Source organism: Pyrus communis, chromosome 17 (genome assembly GCF_041283825.1).
Source record: "Pyrus communis isolate YQ-2024b chromosome 17, ASM4128382v1, whole genome shotgun sequence".
In the NCBI taxonomy this organism is placed as follows: domain Eukaryota; kingdom Viridiplantae; phylum Streptophyta; class Magnoliopsida; order Rosales; family Rosaceae; genus Pyrus; species Pyrus communis.
In genome coordinates, this window is record NC_142581.1 from 12509789 (window position 1) to 12535490 (window position 25702).

At 39.8% G+C, this 25702-nt stretch overlaps 2 protein-coding genes, 1 long non-coding RNA gene and 2 pseudogenes across 7 annotated transcripts; 2 read left to right on the forward strand and 3 right to left on the reverse strand.

Moving 5' to 3' along the window:
- Positions 1-1356: 1356 nt before the first annotated feature.
- On the forward strand, positions 1357-24233 carry LOC148689484 (uncharacterized; annotated as a pseudogene).
- LOC148689485 (uncharacterized) lies at positions 4484-11239 on the reverse strand. Of its 5 annotated transcripts, XR_015958215.1 has the most exons (6): positions 10622-11206; positions 10432-10506; positions 10241-10337; positions 10037-10142; positions 4865-4939; positions 4484-4776 (listed from the first exon to the last, which is right to left on the reverse strand). It is a non-coding gene; the product is annotated as an uncharacterized LOC148689485 (long non-coding RNA). The 5 variants fall into 5 exon arrangements; XR_015958216.1 differs by lacking the exon at positions 4865-4939 and having other exon boundaries at positions 10235-10337; positions 10622-11239; XR_015958214.1 differs by lacking the exon at positions 4865-4939 and having other exon boundaries at positions 10622-11195.
- Positions 4552-9203, forward strand: LOC148689486 (uncharacterized). Its single transcript, XM_088688659.1, has 2 exons — positions 4552-7065; positions 9072-9203. Exon 1 carries the CDS (start codon positions 5941-5943, stop codon positions 6946-6948), a length of 1008 nt encoding a protein of 335 aa, XP_088544785.1. The 5' UTR covers positions 4552-5940; the 3' UTR covers positions 6949-7065; positions 9072-9203.
- LOC137711768 (small nucleolar RNA R71) lies at positions 5182-5286 on the reverse strand (annotated as a pseudogene).
- On the reverse strand, positions 19792-20935 carry LOC148689487 (uncharacterized). The gene is made up of 3 exons (XM_088689386.1): positions 20836-20935; positions 20020-20697; positions 19792-19820 (listed from the first exon to the last, which is right to left on the reverse strand). The coding sequence occupies exons 1-3, from the start codon at positions 20933-20935 to the stop codon at positions 19792-19794; spliced, it is 807 nt and encodes a 268-aa protein (XP_088545512.1).
- Positions 24234-25702: the final 1469 nt, after the last annotated feature.

Consider the following 25702-nt stretch of genomic DNA (forward strand, 5'->3'; position numbering starts at 1 on the left):
TTAAGGTGGAAAAAGATTAGGTTAGAATAAGATAAGATAAGGTTAGATAAGGTTTGGATAAGATAAGGTAGTTTGGATAATGTTCCATGTTTCTTGCTTTTTCTTTATCTTCTTTGTCTTGAATTTGTTTCTCCAGATTTGTAGCATGTTCCTAGCCTCTTTTGACTTCAAATTCGTCCATCCACCTTATTCCATATGCAAGTTATCCATTCCAGCCCAAAATTGCTTTAAAATGCACCAAAATGCACATTCTTGCCTCTTTTGCCATTTAAACCTACAAACACACAAAAATAGCTTAAATCACTATAATAAATAAAAACTAACTATGTAAATGCAAGAAAATAAGCTAACCAAGTCGCACAAATATGCTCCTATCAGCCGATGCTGTATTTTTAGGCTAATTTTGTTGTTCTGGAATTAAATTTATTAAGCATTTAATGTAATGCACTTGTTTGAAGCTAGATGGTGATTGTTAGTTATGTGTAGAAATAGCAAAGTTTAATTGAATTGGAATTTGTGAACTACGAATGACTTGATCCGTATTTAGGGTACGTAGGCAGTTTTACGAGACGTTAAATGCAACCATAATACCAGTGAGATTAAATATTCGAGAATTAATCTTTGAATCAGAGGTTGCTTGATAGAAGAATTTGGGGAATTAAGTTGATAACTTAATTGATTATTATGGTAACTAAAAAGATGGTCAATTTTATAGGAATTAAATCAGTTGGAGATTTAGAAGTAAGATAAAAGAAATAGTAGCAAACTAAACAGGAGTTTAGTTTGGGCCTATCACTAATATTATTATTTCCCGAAATAAAACAAATAATTCTGGGCGGGGCGTGACATAATATGCCTGCATCATTGCTTATTTGGCTTATCAAGGTTTCATCACTGTCAATGCATGCCTAGATATTCAGGTATAACAAATTATATAAATGAGTAGTCATTTATTTTCATTATTGTAATTGATGGCTTATTTTGTGTCTTGCCTTTGAATATGCTAAGTTTTTGTATTACAGTGCTTTTAAACTTGGTTTTCTTTTCTGTATATGTTTTAGTAGCTACTATGTTGACTGCTAGAACTAGAGAACTCGACAATGTAGAATGTAGAGTTTAATTTGTCTACAATGGATAAAGAATGGGCATCCTTTCCAAGGTTATATTTTGAACTCTGTGTGTAAATGTTAAGATTTCTTATTTATATTCCACACACTTTGAATTCGTACTTTTCACTTGTGGAAATTCAACAGTGTATCAAAATGGGGTGCATAGTATTTTGAATGATGTTCTGACTAAGGAGGGTAATCCAAAAAAATAATAATAATAATATGTCCTTGCAAGGATTGTCTTAACATGCGCTTCCAACTTTCCACAATAGTGTATGATCATTTAATTGAATATGGATTTGACCCTACGTACGATAATTGGATTTGGCATGGAGAAAAATCGAATGCATCTCTTCAACATGAAGATGTGGAAATGTCCGATGTTTATAGAATGTATAGGGATGCATATTTTCAAGATGATGATGTTGTAGAACCAGAACATGAAAGAATAGTGCCAAATTTTATAAGTTCGTTGGAGGATGTCGAGCATCCTTTATTTCCTGGTTGTACTAAGTACACAATGATGAGAGCAGTTGTTGTCTTATACAAGGTTAAAGCTATGCATGGGTTAACTGATAGTGGCTACAATGATTTACTTCAAATTTTGAACGATATGTTGCTAGATAAGAACACATTTCCTGATTCCTTGAATTAGACAAAAAAAATATTGAAGACATTTGATCTAGGTTATGAAAAGATCGATGCATGTATCAATGACTATTGTTTAGTTTGGAAGGACTGAGAGCATTTGGAGACTTGTCCAACATGTGATGCTTCAAGGTGGAAAATTAATAAGCTCACTAAAAAGATTCACAAAGGAATACCTGCTAAAGTCTTGCTTTATTTGCCTATAATACCTAGACTTAGGAGGATGTTTAGTGATGAGTATATTTGATAGGAGCATATTCATGCGACTTAAATGGCTTGTTCTCGTACATTTACGTTATGTTTCTTTAGTTATTTTAGTCCTTTATGCTTCTTTTGTGTGTTTTCAGGATCATAAGATGTGTTTGACGAAAGGATGCATTGTGGAGTGTTTTGGGGCCTTTTGGAGCACTATTGGGCTAAGGATGGATAACTTATGCTTGGAGCCCAAGTGTTGGATGAAATTGAAGGCCTTGTATGCACCTTAGGACATAAAACAAAGGGCCTAACCCATGCATAAACCACCAAAATCAGCCATGCACACAAACCCAACCCATGCCGTGCCTTCCCTTGCCATTTTCAGCCATCACACTTCATCATTGCAGCCACCATTCACCCTAGTTGTCAATCACATACTTTCCCATTGTATAATTCATCCACATGCATCTTTAACCAACAAACAAATCAGCCACAACACACAAAAACAACCCATGTCGTGGCCACCCTTGCAATTCCAGCATTCCACCAAGTTTCCTAGCTGTTTTGCACATGCATTTCCAACCCACATTCCCATTTTTCACCATTTAAAACACATGCATCTTCAAACATTTCCACCCACATGCACTTAATCATTCAACCACATTCACATATCACCCACACAATCTGCCATCATTCACACTAACACAAATCCACACTTTGCCGTGCATAACATTGACAATTCCAACATGCATTCATCATCATAACCTAGCTGTCATTCCTTCCCTTGCCGTGCATTCTTCCCCCTTAATTCCAGCATTCCATATGCATTTCCAACCTAACATTCACCCACATGCATCCTTTCAACAAACCCAAACATGCAGCCACATATTCCCATTCTTGCTGTGGCTTTCCCATCACAATTCCAGCTTTCCAACCTAGCCACATCCACATGCATTCACTCATAATCATTCACTAACATTGCAGCCACATTTCCACCCACCTCCTAGCTGTCATGTTCCCTCTTATTTACCTATAAATAAGCATGCATTGCAGCCACAATTCATTCATTCCATTCCATTCACTCTTCCATTTAATTTCTTCTTAGTTAGAGGCGAATTTGAAGCCATGGACATATGTTGGTTATGATTTGATTTACTCCAGTTATGAATTCATGAACTTTAGATGTGGTTTACTTTTCTGTTTTGATTAAGAACTTGTTTATGTATGTGGGTTGAGGGTCGACACTTAATTTGCATGCCTAAAACTTGATGCTAGGATATAAGGGAATTTCACCTAATCGTTATGAACTTATATTCATGAGTAGTAAAAATCGCTAGTCACGATTGTGTTTAGTAAACCCTAGGCTGGATAAACATGCGTATTCCATAGTTATGAATGCCTAGTCGATGTTTATGATTTCCGTTGAACTTAATGATCTTTGTTGAATGTCTCTATCATGCGTATTCCATAGTTAGGGACTTTGATTAGGAGCATGAAACTTATGCCAAGAGTTCGTTTAACGCAATTGTTTATAAGCAACCTCCACTACTTGTGAATATAAGTTCGTAACTATTAGGTGAAACTCACTTATATTCTAGCGTCATATTCATGCATGAAAATTAAGCGTGCACTCTCAATAAACATACATAAATAAGTTATCAATCAAACAGTTAAACAAATTGAATCCACAACTTATGAAACGCAATTAGAAGTAATCAAATCAAAATGCAAGCATAAACAGATATTTCGAATCCCCCCCTAGCCAAGGGGGGTTTAGTTCCTCATGGTACAAAACAAAGAGAATTGAAATTAAACATTGAATTCGAAGGAAAAGAAACACCTAAACATTCCAACAACTCAAACTTGAATTGTATGAACGTTTAGGCCCGCTTCTCTTCTTCTTTGTTGTAGCACAAGGTCTAAGGTGAGTTTTGGGGATTATGGATGATGTAGAATGGAGTGGGGTGTTGTGGAAATGGTGAAGGAAGTGATGATGTGAAGTGTTGGAATGGTGTTTGGATTAGTAGGGAAGGCACGGCACAAAAGGGAGTTTGTGTGTGTGAATGGATGATTATCCGGACGGGTTGCATGTTAGATATACGTTCTATGTTGGAGGTTCCAAGTAGAATATAAATTAGGAAAACCTAACCTTCAAAGTGGTATGTATAGATCATAAGTAATTGATAAAAATACATAGGATTGCTAGGTGATGGTGAAACCCTAGTGTTTTCTTAATTTGATTTTTCCAAAACAATTTTATTTTCCTTTCATCTTTAATATTGCATATTAGTTTACTTTTATTAATTAAATTCGTTTTAATTTAAGTAGGTTATAAAACCAATCATCTCAACTTTCTGCTTTACAGTAATTAATTGAAATTTAGTTTGTTTCAAATTATTTAATAATCCCTATGGAGAACGACCTTGCGATAACCGTTTATACTACAACAACCTTGTCATTCTTGCAAGTAATATAGGAGTTTTTAACCCGTTTGCGTGTATAGTAAAATCTCTATCAAGAAATTGGCGCCGTTGCCGGGGATTATTTAAAATAATTCGTTCTAATCAAATTTACAGTTAGTTATAGTTGTCTATACACATAAAAAAAAAAAATTACATTTCGTTTTTATTTTATTTTTACAGATTACAGGTGTACTGCAGATTACAACAATCTGTGCATGGTCAGAACTAGATCAGCAGCACAAAAATTGATTCCATTTGATCCAGAACCTGAGCAATCTTTAAGGAGGAGACGCAGGAAACAAAATCTGTAGTGGGTTCCTTCCCTGCAGGGGACTTTTCTACAATCTTTGTTTTCTGAGGATCTGCACAGTGAAAAAACAATGGCATTTGTTATTCCAAAGGGTGGTCAACCATTAGGGGATTCATTAACAGCTCATGCCACTAACATACCAAGTTGCATTACTTATCCTGAAGTGGAGGAAGGGTCTGCATTCGAAATAAAGCAACACATGTTGAATATTCTACCTACATTTCATGGGTTATCAATCGACGATCCTAATATGCACATTGCAGAATTTTTAATGGGATGCAAGAATATTTTGGTGAGAGGATTTTCAGCCGAATCTATTAAGCTCCGTTTATTTCCATACACTCTGAAAGATCAAGCAAGGAGATGGCTCCTCACACTTCCATCTGGAAGCATTAGCACTTGGAACCAACTCAGTGAAAAATTCTTAAGCAAGTATTATCCAGCTTCAAAGACTCTTGACATGAGAACTCATATTTTATCTTTTGTACAAAAACCAAATGAAGAGTTTCATGAAGCGTGGGAACGGTTCAAAGAGTTGATTAGAAAATGTACACATTCTGGTATTAACAGTACTGATCAAATGCATATATTTTTCCGAGGGCTAAATATGACTACAAAAACTCTTGTCAATGCTTCATGCGGAGGTTCATACAAGGATAAAAATGCACAAGAGGCTTGTTTGTTATTTGAAAAAATGGCAACAGATACACAGCAATGGGCAATTGAGCAGCCACAATCTAGTTCAGTTTTTGAGATGTCTAATGGTTCTCCATATGTGTCAGCACAAATTGAAAAAATGGAGAAAAAGCTTGAAAGATTTGATGCAAAATTTGACATGTTATTCCAAAGAATTCCAGGTTCACAGGTTGCTGTACAGCAGCAGCCCTTACAAGCTGCCTGCAGTATTTGCAGCATGACAACCCATGATTTTTTGAGCTGTCCACATAAAGCTGCTTATCCGGAGTTTGCAGCGGAACAAGTTAATGCATTTAATAATTTTCAGCGTCCCCGAAATGACCCATATTTAAATTTCTACAACCCTGGTTGGAGAGATCATCCTAATTTGAAGTGGGATAGAGATCAACATGCAAAGCCACAATTTCAACAACAGGTATAACAACCTGCTGCACCTAAGGCTAGTTGGGAGATTGCAATTGAAAAATTAGCAATTACTACAAATGCAAGATTTGAACAGACCAATCAAGAAATCCAAAACATGCATGCAATAATGAAAAATTTGGAACAACAAATTGGGCAGATTGCGTTGCAGGTTTCAGAAAGAGCACCGGGTACATTTCCTAGTCAAACAGTACCTAATCCAAGAGGACGAGAAGAATGCAATGCTATACGGACTTTACGGTCTGACAAAAGTTATGACAACAGACATGAAAATTGTGCCAGAAATTCGCAGGCAGCACCACAACCACAAATAGATTCGGGAAGTGTTGAAAAATCTAATATTTTTGCAGATTCTACAGATTCTGCAAATTCTGGGCAGCCACAAGACAGATCCGAAAGTACTGCAAAAGCTACCACAAAAACTGCAGAACGTGTTTATGTGCCTCCAATGCCTTATCCTAAAAGGTTGAGGCCTAAAGCTAAAGATCAACAGTTGACAGATTTTATGAAGACTTTGGCTAAAGTTCAGATTAATCTACCATTAATTGATGCAATCAAGAACATTCCATCTTATGCCAAGTTTTTGAAAGACGTTTGCACAAAGAAAAAGAAGCTTCTGGATTCCGAAAAAGTGATTCTAACAGAACAGTGCAGTGCGGTCTTATTGCATAAATTGCCTCCAAAGAAGAAAGATCCAGGGAGTTTTACTATCTCTTGCACCATTGGAAATTGTGATTTTAATAGTGCTTTAATTGACTTAGGTGCTAGTGTAAACTTAATGCCTTATTCTGTTTTTAAACGTTTAGGTGAAGGAGAGCTGAAGCCAACCTTCAGCATTATTCAATTGGCTGACCGTTCAATTACCTACCCTAGAGGAGTCATTGAAGATGTTATTGTTAAGGTTGACAATCTATATTTACCAGCTGCTTTTATGGTGTTGGACATGGATGAGGATTTGACAACACCCATCATTTTGGGCCGCCCATTCCTGGCAACAGCCCGGACTCTTATTGATGTTGAAGCTGGAACTCTAACATTCCGGGTTGAAGATCAAACGGTTGTTTTTAGGTTGTTTGAAGCTACCACACATCCATGTGATAAGTAAGAATGCATGCGTGTTGATGCATTAGATGGTTTGCCTCGTGCCAAATTTGTGACCAGATCATCAATTGACAATCTGCCCATAAAGACTCAAAATGTGATTCATGAGTGTGATAGTACAGTGATGCGAGATTTAAACGCACACAAATAAAACCCTATTTGTGACAATTGTAGTAATGATGTAAGTAGGGATCGTTCTAACCGGGGATTAACTAGGGGTGCTAAACACTTGACTCAAATAAATAAAACTAACTTTTATAACACTTAACTCACTTAACAAGAACTCAAAACAAGTCCACAAGACTCCAAATACTTAAAAACACAAAATAAGATAGATTGTAATGACTAAGACTAAACAAAATATGGGGGGGGGGGATTGAGGTTTTGACGAAATTAAACTAAATGCACAGATTGTAATTTAAAGGCAGAATGTAAATATGAATGTGATGAAAATATGGATGAAAGCTAGCTAAGGGGTTCTTCTCCACACATGTTACACTTGCATACATGATTGATTTTCAGTTGGTCTTTCGATAAATTATTAAACTCAACACCCCGGGTTAATTAGGTCCGCTTAAATTAACCGTCAAGTTCTCCTTAAGTTAATGAATTAGATGGGTTTGCGCAACGCAATTCACAACATTCTCCAAAAGTCCTTTACGTGAAAAGCACAATAAAGATACAATCAAAGATCATTAAGCATCATGAAAACTATAAGTGTTGACGAGGCCTTCGTTACTATGAAAAACATGAAACTAGTGCCAAGAATTCATTTAACGCGATTGTTTATAAGCAACCTCCACTACTTGTGAATATAAGTTCATAACGATTAGGTGAAACTCACTTATATTCTAGCGTCATATTCATGCATGAAAATTAAGCGTGCACTCTCAATAAACATACATAAATAAGTTATCAATCAAACGGTTAAACAAATTGAATCCACAACTTATGAAATTCCAACCAAAGGTAATCAATTCATATTGCAAGCATAAACATGGTTTCGAATCACCCCCTAGCTAAAGGGGGTTTAGTTCCTCATACGTACAAGACAAAGAGAATTGAAATTAAACATTGAAATCAAAGAAACACCTAAACATTCCAACAACTCAAACTTGAATTGTATGAACGTTTAGGCCCTCTTCTCTTCCTCTTCGTTGCGGCACAAGGTCTAAGGATAGGTTTTGGGGGGATGAGGAGTGGTTGGAGTGGCTGCAATGAAGAGAAAATATGCAGAAAATGGAAGGGATATGCACGGCAAGAATGGGGGATTTTGTGTTGGTGTGTTGTGTGATTGTTTTGTGGTGGATGGAATGGTTTGTATGAATGCATTGCATGGTTTTATAGGGAGAGAATGGATGGGAGAGCATGTGAATGGCAGCTAGGAATGATTAAAGAAGGGAGTGCATGTGGAATGACAACTAGGTTGGTTGGTGGAAAGTTGAAAATGCAAATGGGAATGCTGGAAATGCAAGGGATGCACGACAAGGTGTGTTTGTGATGCATGTGGCTGAATTGTTTGTTGGGAAAGCTTGTGAGTGAATGATTAAAGATGCATGTAGATGAATTATAGAATGGGAAAACATGTGATTGACAACTAGGGTGAATGGTGGCTGCAATGATGAAGTGGGATGGCTGAAATTAGATGGAAAGCCACGGCAATGGGATGTGTTTTGTGGAATTGCAAGGTAGGGTGAATGATGATGAATGCATGTGGATTAAAGAAGAATATGGAAGTGAATAAATTAGAATAGGGCTGCAAGGTTAAAGGGCTAGGGTTTAAGTACATAGAATGGGCCTAAAATAGGGTGGTTTGCATGGCAAGGGAAGGGAAATATGGTTTAAGCCCATGGCAAGGTTGTGTAATTGGGTTAGGGCCATTGTTTTGTGTCCTCAAGTGCATACAAGGCCTTCAATTTCATCCAACACTTTGGCTCCAAGCATAAGCTATCCATCCTTAGCCCAATAGTGCTCCAAAAGACCTAAAATGCACTTCTTTGCTCCTTTAGCCCTTAGAACCTGAAAACATACGAAAATAACTTAAAAGACTTAAAGAACTAAGAAATAACAATGTAAATGCACAAGAACAAGCCAACTAAGTTGCCTAAATATGCTCCTATCATACAGCACAGCAACACAAAGTTCAATTGCTTGAATTGCAAAAATCAAAAACAGATTCGAGCAACCAGATGGACCAAAAACACCAAAATGTCAAGAGCAAGAATAAAAAGTTGCATGGTAGTCCAAGTTATAAACAAATACAGCCTGGAAACAAAGTATGGTTGTTAAGTTCAAATTTCAAGTCAATTCCAGGGAGACAAGAGTCTCGGTGGAAGAGCCCTTATATGGTGAAGCAGGTTTTTCATAACGGTAACGTGGACATTGAAAAAGAGGGCAAGGGTTGTGTGCTCAAGGTCAAGAAGTATTTACTAAAGCTATGCATAGGGAAATTTGGTACAAACGAGTCTTTGACTCTAAAGGAACCAGTGATCTGACCACCAGGCTTCTGCGACGTCTAGCTACAGACTTAAAATAAAGCGCTTATTGGGAGGCAACCCAATTTTTCTAAACTTTTTCCTTACTTTACTTTTCGTTTTTTTATTTATTAGTGAAATTTCTAGATGCATTTACATACCTAAGTTTTATTTAAAAAAAAAAAAAAAATTTCAGAAAATAGATTTTTTTTAAATTAAAAAAAAAATCCAAAAAAATGCTTTATTTATTTACCCAGTTAGTTTCACTTTTTTTTAACGCATATTGGTTAATTGCAGGTTGCAGCGCATGGAAAATAAAGAGCATCCTATACTGAATCATGCACCCAGCAGCAAATCTACATTAACATCACCACATCTACACTATGCTGGAAATTTAAAGCAATCAGCATGAAGTCATTCACAGAGGCAAGTTTGGGGGTGATTGTTGCAGATCCAGCGCAGAAACATATTTTTGAGCAGTTACTTTTCTGCAGCTCAGTTTTGCGATGCATGGATGAGAGAAGTACAGTTGAATCACATATCCATACACCACAGAACTGAGTACAGCTATTATTACCAGATCTACAACAACTAAACTTGCAGGGATTCAAATTTTACCTCCCAGATGCACAGATCTGGGTCCTGAGGGCCTTTCCTGTTTTGTCCAGTGAGTTTATATGTTTACTTCCTTTTTCCCTCGGCTCTATCATGGATCCGCATATCCCTACACACAGTGCACTAATATGAGTACATGCAGGACATAAAATGAACATCTATGCAGATCAGGACCCAACCAAAGTCTGGAATTAATCTTACTTTTACCTTCCTCATTTGCTGCGGCCGAAGCCTTTGCTGTTTATTTTTTACTTCTGGGACCACTGGATCGACAGCTGAAGGGTTGTTTTTTCTCGGCTCTACCCTGGATTTGAGTATTATTTTTTCAGTCACAGTAGTGGTTTTATTGTTAAAATACCAGATCACAGTCGATCAATAAAAAGGGTTACGATTTTTACCTCAAAATTTGTAGATCTGTGAGTTTGGGGACTATTCGAGTGGGTCTTTTCAGTCTCTTTGTGAATCTCGGGTATCTAATATAGAAAAACATCAGAGTCAGCTTCTTCAGAGATTTATCACAAACCATAGCTCTCAGAGCATTTTTGCCAGCCTAGAGATGTGAATATTGAACCAAGTGGAAGATGATACCGTTGCATGTGCGAAATGGTTTCGATCTGCATGAATGAAACTCGAATCCGTGATGGTTTGAATTTGGGAGACACACTGTTTGGTTGAGAAAAGCTGGCGACTCAGGGTGTATTTCTTGTGTTGTTTGTCTCGGATTTGCAACAATTAGGGGTCTTCACACATATGAAAACACATGCATGTGTTAGTTTACCACATAAATCTGAAAAGGAAAAAAAAATACAGACACACAGGGAGGAGGGATTTACTTTCATGCATCTCAGTTTTCATGCTTACTCCACCATGGATGGGTTAGAGAGACACGGAAGTGTGTATGCTCCTTGGTTTTTGGTTGCAGAACGAGTGAAGAAACTGCTGCATATAGGAGGTTTGTACAAATGGGCGCTGGACTTGAGAGGAAATGGAGAAAAGAAACCCTTTCCAGATTTTTTAGAGAGAGAGAGGGCTACGAGGAATAGGTTTGAAATGAGAGTAGTGAGAGATGTCTCTCATTTTTCTAGAGAGAACAAGGGGCTTCGGGGTTTACAACAAATAATATTATTATCCTTCTGCACAGGGGATGGGAATGGACAGAAGAGAGCAGTTTGGCTCTGGGCTCGAGGCTAGTGAAAGGGAATCCAAAGCGTGTTCAAGAATAGCTAGGGTTTTTTTCAAATGACAGATGCAGCTGCTACACCAGCTTATATTGTAGCTGTTGCTAGGTTTTGACACAAGTGTGGACTTGTACGTGTTGGTCAGCGCGCCTTCGCTGGTCCCAACTACCAGGTCCTGCTGTCGAATCCCCAATGTGTCTAGTAGTTTTTTTGTTCTCCACATTTTTGGTCAGCACACCTTGGCAAATTCACAGTTTCTCTCTTCAAATCTCTGGTGTGTTAGTTTTTTTTTTCCTTTTCTTTTCTTTCTTGTTTTCTGTTTTATTTTATTTTATTTTCTTGTTTCTTTTTCCTATTTTGTTTGCTTAGGGTATTTTCTTTATCTTTGATATTTGTTTTACATTTTCTAGGATTTGGTAGTTTTGTTTCTGTTCTTGTCTCTTCTATTTATTTTCCACACCTTGAGGACAAAGTGTGAAATCAGTTTGGGGGTGGGAAATAACATTTTAGGTTTTTAATTTTTGTGTCAAGTTAAAATTTTCATTCTTTTTAAGTTAATATCCATAGATTATTTTAAATGTTATAACAAATGGACATGGTGAAGATTAATCTCACATTAGAGTCTTTTCTAGTTATCGTTGCTTAGACACTAATTCATGAATTATACTTTGACAACTTGCACATTCACATCAACATGGTTTGTGGGGAGTGAGATTGAAACACTTACTTTTAGTCTAAGTTTCATTTTTAATTTTTGTTCTAAATAAAGTAAAGTTAGTTTGTGTTATAAAGTAATAATTGTCTCACCCGAGACTTTGCCTAGTAACCCGGTCAGTCCTGCCTAATCAGCAGTGATTCTCGCGTCAAACAGTAGAGTTTTGGCATGGGGCAGGGTGGTTAGTTGGTTTCGTAGCCTTTTCAGCTCGGGTTAATAAGTCCTTAGGGGTGTTCTACACCTAGTGCCCTAAAGCCCTAGTGGTTTGGGAGTCATTGACCTAAAGCTCACTACATGGGTTGGATCGAAAGCTTAAGTGAACCGACATTGCACGACCACTACTGTTACTAAAAAAATAAAAAAAAATAAAAAAAAATTATATGAAAAAAAAAAAGATCAAGAAGAAAAAGAAAAATAGTTATATTTAAAGTTAGTATGTGCAAAATAAAGAAGGACAAGAGGTAAGGGTTTTAGTCGAGTCTCCTTAGCTATGTTGATTCACTTTACACCAAAGGAAGTTCGTGAATTCTTTTCTAATTGATTCTAAATGGCTTAGACTCTGTGGTGGGATTGGTTGGAACTTTTGAAAAGATGTTCTAATTTTTAACATGTTCTATGGATTGCAACTTTGAAGGTGAAAATTTTTGTCAATTAGTTTTAGTTAAGTTCTAGTTTGTTAGTGTTTATTGTTGTTTTCTAGTTTTGTTTTGCTTGAGGACAAGCAAAAAGCTAAGTTTGGGGGTATTTTGATGAGTATATTTTATATTATATATTTTACTCTATTCTTAGTATATTTTGGTTAATAATTTGGAAGAATTTTGATACTTTGAATTATATTTCCAATATAGGATTTTCGACTTCCTCTGGAGCAAAACATGGCCAAATGGACGAATTTTGGAGTAATTCCAATTGGAGGACGTTCGTGAGTCACTTAGCTTGACGTGTCAAAATATCAGATTTTTCTACCAAGCGAATATTTTCTGGTAATAAAATAAAGGAGCAATGTGCAGTGCTGGAATAGTGACGTTTCGGGCTTGAATTGCATTTTTGGAGCCCAAGATGACCTCGGATAGGTTTGTGGCCTTCTGGAGATATGTAGAATGTTCTTTTCTTTAAAACAAGCTATCTTGGGCTGGATTTGGAGGAGATTTGAGGCTAAATCGTGGCTGAACAGCTTCTGTGCAGTTTTTCCTAGGTTAATTAGGAATTTATTTTCTATTTTATTTTATTATTATTTAGTTTCTTAGTGGGAATAAAATACTTGAGGGTTAGGGTTTGTGTGTTAGCTTTAGGGAGATATTAAAAGGCTTGACCGTGCTTAATCTAGAAGGCTTTTTCTTTTATGCTACCTTGGGAGACAGAGAACTTGGTTAGGGTTCTTGGAGATTTTCTACTTTAAGGTGTTTTCATTCCTTTTATTCTTAATAATATGTTCTATGATTTCAATTATGAATATGCGTAACTAATTCCTTTTGCTAGGGTGAAGCCGTAAGCCTTAGCATGAATATGTGATTTTTATTTAATTGCTTATGATTGATTGCATGCATACTTTGAATTATTGATCACCGTGATTAAAACTATCTAATTGTCTTAATGCCTGATCACCATTAGGATCTTTAGAAAAGTAATTTGATGCAATTTTGGTCGGAAGGTTCCCTGAAATTGATGTTGGCTTCTTGTGATTAATAATTGTAATTTCACTTAAGATGAACACCACATCTTAAGGGTTGCATGGTTTTTCAAAGGGTTTTCATAAAGCATAATGAGTCTCTCATGTTCAGATTTGATCCAAACGTCCAGATGGGTTGCATGTTAGATATACGTTCTATGTTGGAGGTTCCAAGTAGAATATAAATTAGGAAAACCTAACCTTCAAAGTGGCATGTATAGATCATAAGTAATTGATAAAAATACATAGGATTGCTAGGTGATGGTGAAACCCTAGTGTTTTCTTAATTTGATTTTTCCAAAACAATTTTATTTTCCTTTCATCTTTAATAATGACACACCCCGACCGAGATCAGGGCTTGCTGGCCGTTACACGAAGGTGACGTAACCATGTGCACGTGCGGAAGCTAATAAGATAGTAATATAAAAGTACGAATAATTAAAAACTAGCATACAAAGTACTAAACAAGTGCTAGCGTATGTGAGACACAAGTTTAGAGCAAGACTACAGCAGTCCAAAAGAAAGGATGCGACAATAGTACACCCGAAGGTGACCCTACGCTGGTGAGTATCTGTCAGAAATGCCGGAGAAGCCCTCTGGGAAACCACCGAACTTGCTAAGCAACTAGAACTTGGAGGGGCGCAAAACAAAAGCGTGAGTGGGAAAAAACAAATCTTTCTAAAACCATTTAGTAAAACACAATCTAACCCCTCGCCGTAAAACCTGTATACTTCCCAGAAAATAACATATGTACGTATGTATAGGTATGCCAGTCATGCTCAAAGATATGCCAATCATACTCAAGAATATGCCATGTCGAAATCTCATAATACAATGCAAGTGCTCAGGTATAAAGCATGTCAATAACATGTAATCTGGCAGCCGGAGTCACCTAACGTGACCTGTACGGCTGCATATAGAGCTCAAATCTCAAACTCGATAACTGAACCTGCCCACGAGTCGGAACCACCTAAAGTGGTCTGTACGACAGGCCTGGGTGTAATACATATGTATACGCTCTAGTGCTACGATCATGTGAAGGCTGTGCGAATAATCGCGGGTCACCTACGAGTCGGAACCACGTAAAGTGGTCTGTACGACAGGACTGTGCACCTAACTTGGATCCAAGCTGAGCGTGTGGTGCGGGAGGTGAACATCACGTGAAGGACTGTGCCCTACTATGGGCGGGAGCACTAACACCAGGGGTGCAGGTTATGAGCTCTCTAAGCATCTCAAATCACTACTGAATGTAAATACGAATACCACTTACCTGGCACTTACCTGTGCGTCCACAGCACCAAATATGCATATGTATATATATATATGCAATTACTAACATAACCAACGATGCATGAATAACGATAATGTAATGCATGGCATAAACTAATAAACATTTATTCAATTTCTGGGAAAATATAGTATATAGGTATATACGGAAAACCAAAAGCCCACTCACTGATAAGTGGAAGGGTCATAGCCCCCCTGCCTCGAGTGACCACGCTCGTCCTCGGGGTACGTATCACCTATACGCGAAACAACTACAAAAACGTTAATTTAAAAGCACATAACCAACTTCTCGTAATCACTTCTCATACATTGCTCAAAATGGACAAATGAATATACCAACATGCTCTACACAACCTCAGGATCACAACCATATTTTTAGAAAAATTTTCCTCCGCCGCACGCGCCCCCACGCCCTGGCCACGCGCAGGCACGTGCGGTTCACACGGACGGCGTCAACTGACGCCGTGAGGAATATTCCGTTAGTTCTAACGGATTCCGTCAACGGCGTCAGGAATATTCTGTCAGATTTGACAGAATATTCAGTCACCTTCTCCGTTCAATCTCCGGTGCCGTCGCCGGCGCCGGAAAACTGGAAAACCTGTAAACCGTGTTTTCTCGTTCGTTTCTCAACCGTTTTTCACGTTTCTTGCACCAATTTAAAGCTTAGGACTAGTAGAACACATCCATACAAGTTTTAAGGGCTAAAACTCACGCGATCTTACCTGTGCAAACTATCCACAACCGGCCAACTTCGAACAGGACGATCCCGACGTCCAAATTCGTCCAACGAAGCACTCCCAGGCTCCTTGGGACCTCACTAAGACATCTACGAGCTTCAAAATTCCAAAAACATGCTAGATTAAGTTTACATGAATAGTACTTAAATCGGCCATTGTCGAATCGACGTGAAAACGTAGGATTTCTCACCTGAAAATGGTATGGTTGCACTCGCACGAGCTTCACGAGTTCGAAGGTGTCCTTAGTTTCCTCGATCTGTGATGATTTAGTGTAGTTGTGTGTTTGTCCGTACGTTTATGGTGAATGGGAAGGGAAAGGGAGACACGGGAGAGAGAGACAGGGAAGAGACAGAGAAAGGGATAGAGACAGTGTGTGTGTGTGTGTGTGTGTGACCCAGCACATGCCAACATCACACAAAACACCACTAAACGTAAACGAAACGAACTAGGGGTAAAAAGGTCATTTCACTCGTGGGTTTTAATAATCCCGGGACGGGATGTCACAACCTACCCACCTTAATAGAATTTCGTCTCGAAATTCAAAACAACCAAATAACAACCCCTAGTGGTCAAAGAACAACCGAGGATACAAGTCCCTCATCCGATCTTCTGTCTCCCACGTAGCTTCCTTGACTGAATGATTCCTCCACAAAACTTTCACTAAGTTCACCGTCTTGTTCCTCAGAACCTTCTCTTTCCAATCGATGATCGTCACCGGTTCGTCGTCATTCGTCAAATCTGGATTAATTTCCAACGGTTGAGGAGGTATCACGTGAGATGGATCAGCAACATAATGTCGGAGCATAGACACATGAAAAACGTTATGCACTCTAGCCAACTCTGGAGGCAACTCCAACCTGTAAGCTACCTCACCAACTCGTTCTGTGACCATGTATGGTCCGATGTACCTGGGACTCAACTTCCCCTTCTTTCCAAACCGCACGACACCTCTCCACGGTGAAAGTTTCAGAAATACCCAATCTCTGACCTCATACACTCTGTCCGTAGCATGCCGATCCGCTAAACTCTTCTGCCTGTCCTGAGCTGCTTTCAGGTTAGACTTAATCACCTGAACATTCTGAGTAATCTCCTCGACAATCTCCGGACCCACTAAAACTCTTTCTCCAACCTCTGACCAACACAACGGTGTGCGACAAGATCTACCATACAAAGCCTCAAATGGTGCCATGCCGATGCTCGAATGAAAACTGTTATTGTAGGCAAATTCCATCAAATCTAACCGCTGGTGCCAAGCATCGTCAAACTGCAACACCGAAGCTCGCAACATATCCTCCAAAGTCTGAATAGTTCTCTCTGACTGTCCGTCTGTCTGTGGATGATACGCCGTACTGTAAAGTAGTCTCGTGCCCAAGCTTCCTGAAAAGCCACCCAAAACTTCGATGTAAATCGTGGATCACGATCCGAGACAATACTCACTGGGACACCATGATACTTCACAACCTTTGAGATAAACAACTCCGCTAACCGGCTCAAAGAATACTTCTCTCTCACTGGAATAAAATGTGCCGACTTAGTGAGCCGATCAACGATCACCCAAATGCCGTCAAAGCCATTATGTGTACGCGGGAGCTTGTACACAAAATCCATAGTGATATTTTCCCATTTCCACTCTGGAACGAGAAGCGGCTGCAACAACCCAAACGGTTTCTTCCTTTCTGCTTTAACCTGCTGACAAACAGCACACATGCTCACATACTCGGCTATCTCCCTCTTCATACCCGGCCAATAATAAAATGGTCGAATGGTATGATACATTTTAGTAGCTCCTGGATGCATGGCGTAAGCCGAGATATGTGCTTCATCGAGAATCTCTTTCTTCAACTCCACATTATTAGGCACGAACATTCTACCCTCTAGCATCAACATGCCATCCAAATCACGAACTCTGAGGTCTCGCCTCCTTCCTTGATCTCGAGCTTGAATTAGTTCTTGAGTCTCCCTATCAGCTACCTGAGCTTCAAGCACCAGATCAACTAGAATTGGTCTAACTTGGAAATTAGCAAGTAACGCCACTTCTCGATCTTCTGCTTCTAACCTCACTCCCGTAGCACGCAAGTCCACCAGAAGAGGAACATGACTCGCATACAACGCATTGATACGGCCCTGTGACTTCCTGCTAAGTGCATCAGCCACTACGTTCGCACGACCAGGATGATAATCAATCGTGCAATCGTAATCGCTGAGCAAGTCCAACCACCTCCGTTGACGAAGATTAAGTTCCTTCTGAGTAAAAAGATACTGAAGACTCTTGTGATCTGTAAAGATCCTACACTTCTCTCCGTAAAGATAGTGTCTCCACAACTTCAACGCAAAGATGATAGCAACCAACTCCAAATCATGTGTAGGGTAATTCAACTCATGAGGTTTCAACTGCCGCGAAGCATAAGCAATCACCCTACCATGCTGCATCAACACACATCCCAGACCATTCAAGGAAGCATCGCTATAAACCTCGAAATCACCACTATCGTCCGGGAGTGCCAAAACAGGTGCATGAGTGAGACAATGCTTCAACTGCTGGAAACTCTGCTCACACTTATCATCCCACTCAAATTTAACATCTTTCCTCGTTAACCTCGTCAGTGGCAAGGCAATTACCTAAAAATCCTTAACGAATCTTCGATAATACCCCGCCAAACCAAGGAAACTTCTCACCTCGGTGACGGTTCTCGGTTGCTCCCAACTCTCCACAGCTGCAACCTTCTGAGGGTCCACCAAAATACCCTGAGCAGAAATGATGTGCCCCAAAAACGCAACTTGATCTAACCAGAACTGGCACTTGCTAAACTTAGCATACAATTGGTGTTCCCTCAACCTCTTCAACACCAAAGTAAGATGTCGAACATGCTCCGCTTTGGACTTAGAATACACCAGAATATCGTCAATGAAGACAATAACAAATCTATCCAAGTAAGGCTGGAACATCCGATTCATTAAATCCATGAAAGCAGCTGGTGCATTCGTCAACCCAAACGGCATAACCAGAAACTCGTAATGACCGTAACGAGTCCTGAACGCCGTCTTAGGGATGTCATCCCTACTAATCTTCAGCTGATAGTACCCAGACCTCAAGTCTATCTTAGAGAAGACGCAAGCACCACGAAGTTGATCAAACAGATCATCGATATGAGGCAACGGATAACGGTTTTTAATCGTCACCCGATTCAATTGCCTGTAATCAATACACAGCCTCAAAGTTCCGTCTTTCTTTCTTACAAACAATACTGGAGCGCCCCAAGGCGAAGTACTAGGCTGAATGAACCCCTTATCCACTAATTCCTGCAATTGCACTTTCAATTCCCTTAACTCAGCAGGAGCCATACGATAAGGAGTCAAAGAAATAGGATTAGTACCTGGAAGCAACTCAATAGTGAAATCCACATCTCGATCTGGGGGTAAACCAGGCAAATCCTCAGGAAAAACATCAGGAAAGTGTCTGACCACTCTCATATCCTCAACTCTGCTAGGAACAGCCTCATCTAACACCACATGAGCTAGATACCCCTGACAACCTTTAGACAACAACTTTTTCGCTCGCAAAGCCGAAATAACGCCATGTCTCACCCCACTCTGCTCACCCACAAAAGTAACCACAGGTAGTCTAGGACGGTGAAACGTAACTACTTTCCCGTAACAATCAATGTTGGCACGATAGAAATGCAACCAATTCGTGCCCAGAATCACATCAAAGTCGACAATATCTAACGGGATAAGATCAGCTGACAAAACAACACCCTCAACTATCACTGGACACCCTGGGTACACACAATCTACGACACATCTCTCTCCTCTAGGCATAACGAACTCTAAATCGTACCCTAGAGGTGTGGGGTGGGGTTGCGTCATTTGAGCAAATGTATGAGAAATAACGGAATGTGTAGCTCCACAATCAATTAAGACTCTAGCAAAATAACCAATAATGTTTAACGTACCCATAATCAGATCCGGGTTGTTCTGAGCATCCTACAGGGAAATATTGTGAAGACGCCCCTGGCCCTGCTGTCGTCCGCCGCGACCTCTGCTCGCCTGAACACCGCGACCCTGAGCACCACGCCCCTGACTGGGCTGACCCAACTGTCTCGAAGACCCTGCACTACTGGTAGCAATCTCACCATGCTGATACTGTCCTCCCTGATACCACTGAGAACCACCTACTGGAGCTGGAGGATACGGTATGTAGCTGCCAGGATACGGAGGATAACCTCCCTGGGAATACTGGTCCTGAGGATACTGATACTGTCCCGGGGCATAAGGAACATCATCACCCTGATAGTGGTAGACACCACCTCTACTTGCCTGGCCATAACTACTCGGACCCTGTATTTGCTGAATAGGTACAGGTGGTGGCATAAAGGTCTGCTGCGGCTTCTGCTGCTGACCCTGGGGATAATTCGCAGCTCTATGTCCCATCTGCCCACACGTGAAGCAACCACTGCTGCCACGCCTGCACTCGCCGAAATGCCTGTTATTACACCTACGGCAAACTGGGGCTCGGCCTCGGCCACCATCACCCTGTCTCTGGCCTCGAGCGCCTCCAGCAAACCTACCTCCTCGTCCCTGTCCAGAGGCACTGAAACCACCACTAGAAGAACTCGAACTAGCGCCACCCCTCTTGAAGTTCTGAGTCTGACGGGGCCCGAGCGACGCTTGACCTTTACCCTTGTCATCTTTCTTCTGATTGTCGTCTTTCTCTTCATCACTGTCGCTCGACATATTCTCTGAGTCCTCAATCCTCAACAATATCTCGTAGAAATCCTGGTAGGACTCACAGTGTGTAGTAGTCGCCATAGAACGCCATCTCTTCCTAGTGCCTAAGCGGAAACGGCGAAGCATCTCCGCCGGATTACCTGCGACGTCAGGATGGTAGCGGGACAAATCAGTAAACCTGCGATAGTACTCATTAGCCGTCATTTTCCGCTGCTTTAACTCGGTGAACTCTTGCTTTTTACGATCAATGTACTCAGGGGGCACAAACCTCCTCTTAAACACATCCTTAAAAACATTCCAATCAGTCCTCTGAGCTGGAGTTAAACGACGAAGCTCCTGGTCCCACCAGGCTGTAGACTCCGTCTCCAGAAACCATGAGGTCGTCTCGACCCACCTCTCCATAGGAAGGTTCCCCTGATTGTGCAACACACGGAAAGTCTTCTCAATGTGTTCTAACCATCGCTCTGCGCCCTCGTGACCCTCACTACCTTTGAACTTATCCAATTTCAGATTATACATAGTCTCCAGATGAGTCCTCTCGGGAGGGCGAATAGCTGTCTGAATAGCGGTGACAATAGCTTCCCCCATCTGAGTAAAATCGGGGAAACTAGGCTCATCAGAGCGACGTGGTTCCCGACGAGGCGGCATAATTCTGACAGAAGACACCAACCATTAGAATACTCACACAAAAGCAAAGGACTGCTAAACCTAGGCTGTGATACCAAACTGACACACCCCGACCGAGATCAGGGCGTGCTGGCCGTCACACGAAGGTGACGTAACCATGTGCACGTGCGGAAGCTAATAAGATAGTAATATAAAAGTACGAATAATTAAAAACTAGCATACAAAGTACTAAACAAGTGCTAGCGTATGTGAGACACAAGTTCAGAGCAAGACTACAGCAGTCCAAAAGAAAGGATGCGACAATAGTACACCCGAAGGTGACCCTACGCTGGTGAGTATCTGTCAGAAATGCTGGAGAAGCCCTCTGGGAAACCACCGAACTTGCTAAGCAACTAGAACCTGGAGGGGCGCAAAACAAAAGCGTGAGTGGGCAAAAACAAATCTTTCTAAAACCATTTAGTAAAACACAATCTAACCCCTCGCCGTAAAACCTGTATACTTCCCAGAAAATAACATATGTACGTATGTATAGGTATTCCAGTCATGCTCAAAGATATGCCAATCATACTCAAGAATATGCCATGTCGGAATCTCATAATGCAATGCAAGTGCTCAGGTATAAAGCATGTCAATAACATGTAATCTGGCAGCCGGAGTCACCTAACGTGACCTGTACGGCTGCATATAGAGCTCAAATCTCAAACTCGATAACTGAACCTGCCCACGAGTCGGAACCACCTAAAGTGGTCTGTACGACAGGCCTGGGTGTAATACATATGTATACGCTCTAGTGCTACGATCACGTGAAGGCTGTGCGAATAATCGCGGGTCACCTACGAGTCGGAACCACGTAAAGTGGTCTGTACGACAGGACTGTGCACCTAACTTGGATCCAAGCTGAGCGTGTGGTGCGGGAGGTGAACATCACGTGAAGGATTGTGCCCTACTCTGGGCGGGAGCACTAACATCAGGGGTGCAGGTTATGAGCTCTCTAAGCATCTCAAATCACTACTGAATGTAAATACGAATACCACTTACCTGGCACTTACCTGTGCGTCCACAGTACCAAATATGCATATGTATATATATATGCAATTACTAACATAACCAACGATGCATGAATAACGATAATGTAATGCATGGCATAAACTAATAAACATTTATTCAATTTCTGGGAAAATATAGTATATAGGTATATACGGAAAACCAAAAGCCCACTCACTGATAAGTGGAAGGGTCGTAGCCCCCCTGCCTCGAGTGACCACGCTCGTCCTCGGGGTACGTATCACCTATACGCGAAACAACTACAAAAACGTTAATTTAAAAGCACATAACCAACTTCTCGTAATAACTTCTCATACATTGCTCAAAATGGACAAATGAATATACCAACGTGCTCTACACAACCTCACGATCACAACCATATTTTTAGAAAAATTTTCCTCCGCCGCACGCGCCCCCACGCGCAGGCACGTGCGGTGCACACGGACGGCGTCAACTGACGCCGTGAGGAATATTCCGTTAGTTCTAACGGATTCCGTCAACGGCGTCAGGAATATTCTGTCAGATTTGACAGAATATTCCGTCACCTTCTCCGTTCAATCTCCGGTGCCGTCGCCGGCGCCGGAAAACTGGAAAACCTGTAAACCGTGTTTTCTCGTTCGTTTCTCAACCGTTTTTCACGTTTCTTGCACCAATTTAAAGCTTAGGACTAGTAGAACACATCCATACAAGTTTTAAGGGCTAAAACTCACGCGATCTTACCTGTGCAAACTATCCACAACCGGCCAACTTCGAACAGGACGATCCCGACGTCCAAATTCGTCCAACGAAGCACTCCGAGGCTCCTTGGGACCTCACTAAGACATCTACGAGCTTCAAAATTCCAAAAACATGCTAGATTAAGTTTGCATGAATAGTACTCAAATCGGCCATTGTCGAATCGACGTGAAAACGTAGGATTTCTCACCTGAAAATGGTATAGTTTCCTCGATCTGTGATGATTTAGTGTAGTTGTGTGTTTGTCCGTACGTTTATGGTGAATGGGAAGGGAAAGGGAGACACGGGAGAGAGAGACAGGGAAGAGACAGAGAAAGTGATAGAGACAGTGTGTGTGTGTGTGTGACCCAGCACATGCCAACATCACACAAAACACCACTAAATGTAAACGAAACGAACTAGGGGTAAAAAGGTCATTTCACTCGTGGGTTTTAATAATCCCGGGACGGGATGTCACAAATAATGCATATTAGTTTATTTTTATTAATTAAATTCGTTTTAATTTAAGTAGGTTATAAAACCAATCATCTCAACTTTCTGCTTTACAGTAATTAATTGAAATTTAGTTTGTTTCGAATTATTTAATAATCCCTATGGAGAACGACCTTGCGAGAACCGTTTATAGTACAACAACCTTGTCATTCTTGCAAGTAATATAGGAGTTTTTAACCCGTTTGGGTGTGTGGTAAAATCTCTATCATTTAGATCACCCGAGAAGGTTGAGCAACTATTATGGCATTCGAAGCATAAAAGTAAAGATGGAAAGATGAGACATCCGGTTGATTCACTGGCATAGGAAAGAATAGATCGTAAATATCCTATTTTTGCATCAGATCCAAAAAATCTTAGATTTGCCCTTTCATTTGATGGGTTTAATCCTTTCGCTGATATTCGTTCAGGATATAGTGTTTGACCAGTGGTACTAGTTACGTATTATCCTCCTTCATCATTATGCATGTCCAAGGATAATGTGATATTGTCATTATTAATTCCCGGGAATGAGCAGCTAGGAAACGATATAGATGTATATTTGGAGCCACTAATTGATGATTTAAAAAAGCTATGGAACAATGATAATGAAGTGTATGATGCATTTGGTAAGTCTATGTTCAATTTGAAGGCTATTTTGATGTGGACAATAAGTGATTTTCTAGCCTATGAAAATTTGTCTGGGTATCTTATAAAAGGTAAATTAGTATGTCTGATATGTGATGTTGGCACATGTTCATTATGACTTGACGCTAGTCATAAGTTTGCATACATGGGTCATAGACGTTTTCTTACTCACAATCATCCATTCCACACAAATGAAGATTGGTATGATGGAAAAGAAGAACATGGGGTTAAGCCTACAATGTTGAATGGTTTAGAAATTGCCCATGCACTCAATGATTGGGAGATTGACTTGGGAAAGGTAGGAAAGAAGAGAAAGTTTAGGAAGAGAAGAAAAAAGAAGAAGACATATGCTATTTGGCCTTAGAAAAAAAAATCCATCTTCTTTGATCTACCATATTGGGAGGTTCGAATTTCTACTTGCCCTTTTTGTTTACTTTTCCTATTCATTTCTAACATGATTTTACTTATATTTATGAGAATTTTCTTTTAAATGTATATATTTCAGATATTACTTTTGTGTCACAATTTAGACGTGATGCACATTGAAAAAAATATATGTGAGAGCATTTTGGGGACACTTTTGAATATGAAAAGAAAAACAAAAGATGGGGCCAATTCTCACAAAGATTTGCAAAACTTGGGCATTAGAGAGGACTTACATATGAATGGAGTCAATGTTCACTGGCCTTAAGGGCCACACATGTTTACACAAGCAGAGAAAAAGGTTTTTTTTGTAAGAGGTTGGCAAATTTAAAATTACTGGATGATTACAGCTTCAACATTGCTAATCATGTTTCCGTAGAAGATTGTAGGGTTTTAGGCTTGAAGTCTTATGATTGTCATGTTCTATTACAACAATTGTTACTTGGGGTATTAAGAGACCTTTTGTTAGATGAATCAATGATTGCAATCTTTTGACTATGTGCATTTTTCAATGAATTGTGTCAAAAAGTCATTGACAAAAACAAATTGGAAGCTCTTGACTCCGAAATTGCAGAGACCTTGTGTATGTTTGAGAAGTATTTTCCACCTTCCTTCTTTGATATTATGCTGCACTTGACAATTCACCTTGGTAGAGAAGCTCTAATAGTTGGCCCAGTCCAATTTCTTTGGATGTACCCATTTGAAAGGTACTTTTTATTTTTATAAATATTATTATGTACATGTGCATATATAAGGCTTCAATTAAATTTTACAAAATAAATTTCAATGTGTATGGTTTTGTATCTTGTTCTAGGTTCTTGAAGATACTAAAGGGATTTGTTAAAAATCATGCAAGACCTAAAGGTTGTATAACATAATGTTATGCTAGTGAAGAAAACTCAAAGCATTATAGTGGTACATAAAAGAAGCTGCTGGAGTGGGTGATCGACAAATCCATAATGAGGAATTTGAATTTGGAATAGCAACTGACGGAGGAACCATTTTAGCAGGGAGGTTGAAGGCCATGGATTGTGACATGTTGGAGATCACTCATCGTTATGTATTATTAAATATAGCAGAAGTTCAACCATACATAGTGGAAGAATAACTTTAAAATTTATATGTAATATATATATATATATATATATATAGCCAAGTGGTTGGTAATTGCATTAGCATCTATCTAATCTGTTCTTTGTTATTCACATTCTTGTATTCTATCTGCAATTTCTTAATTGTCGGTCCTCAGTTCTCTATTCTTTCAGCCAAACAGTAAGCTGTGGTCCAAACAGTAAGTCCCAGGAAGAGGCATGAGCGGAGCGCATGAGCGGGGGAAGAGTCTAGACATACGAGGAAGGTGAATCATTTAAGTCTTGCATATAGCATACTTGTTTTGTGCATATCATGAGT

Bases quoted from the DNA above. Each gene is read 5' to 3' on its own strand.
- LOC148689487 (XM_088689386.1), bottom strand. From the start codon at position 20,935: ATGGGGGAAGCTATTGTCACCGCTATTCAGACAGCTATTCGCCCTCCC. The intron at 20,698-20,835 runs GTAGTGAGGGTC...CGGAGTCTACAG, and splicing joins GAAATTGGATAAGTTCAAAG to CCTGGTGGGACCAGGAGCTT. The intron at 19,821-20,019 runs GTCAGCAGCAGA...GTATCCTGGCAG, and splicing joins AGCTGCGAATTATCCCCAGG to CTACATACCGTATCCTCCAG.
- LOC148689486 (XM_088688659.1), top strand. From the start codon at position 5,941: ATGCATGCAATAATGAAAAATTTGGAACAACAAATTGGGCAGATTGCG.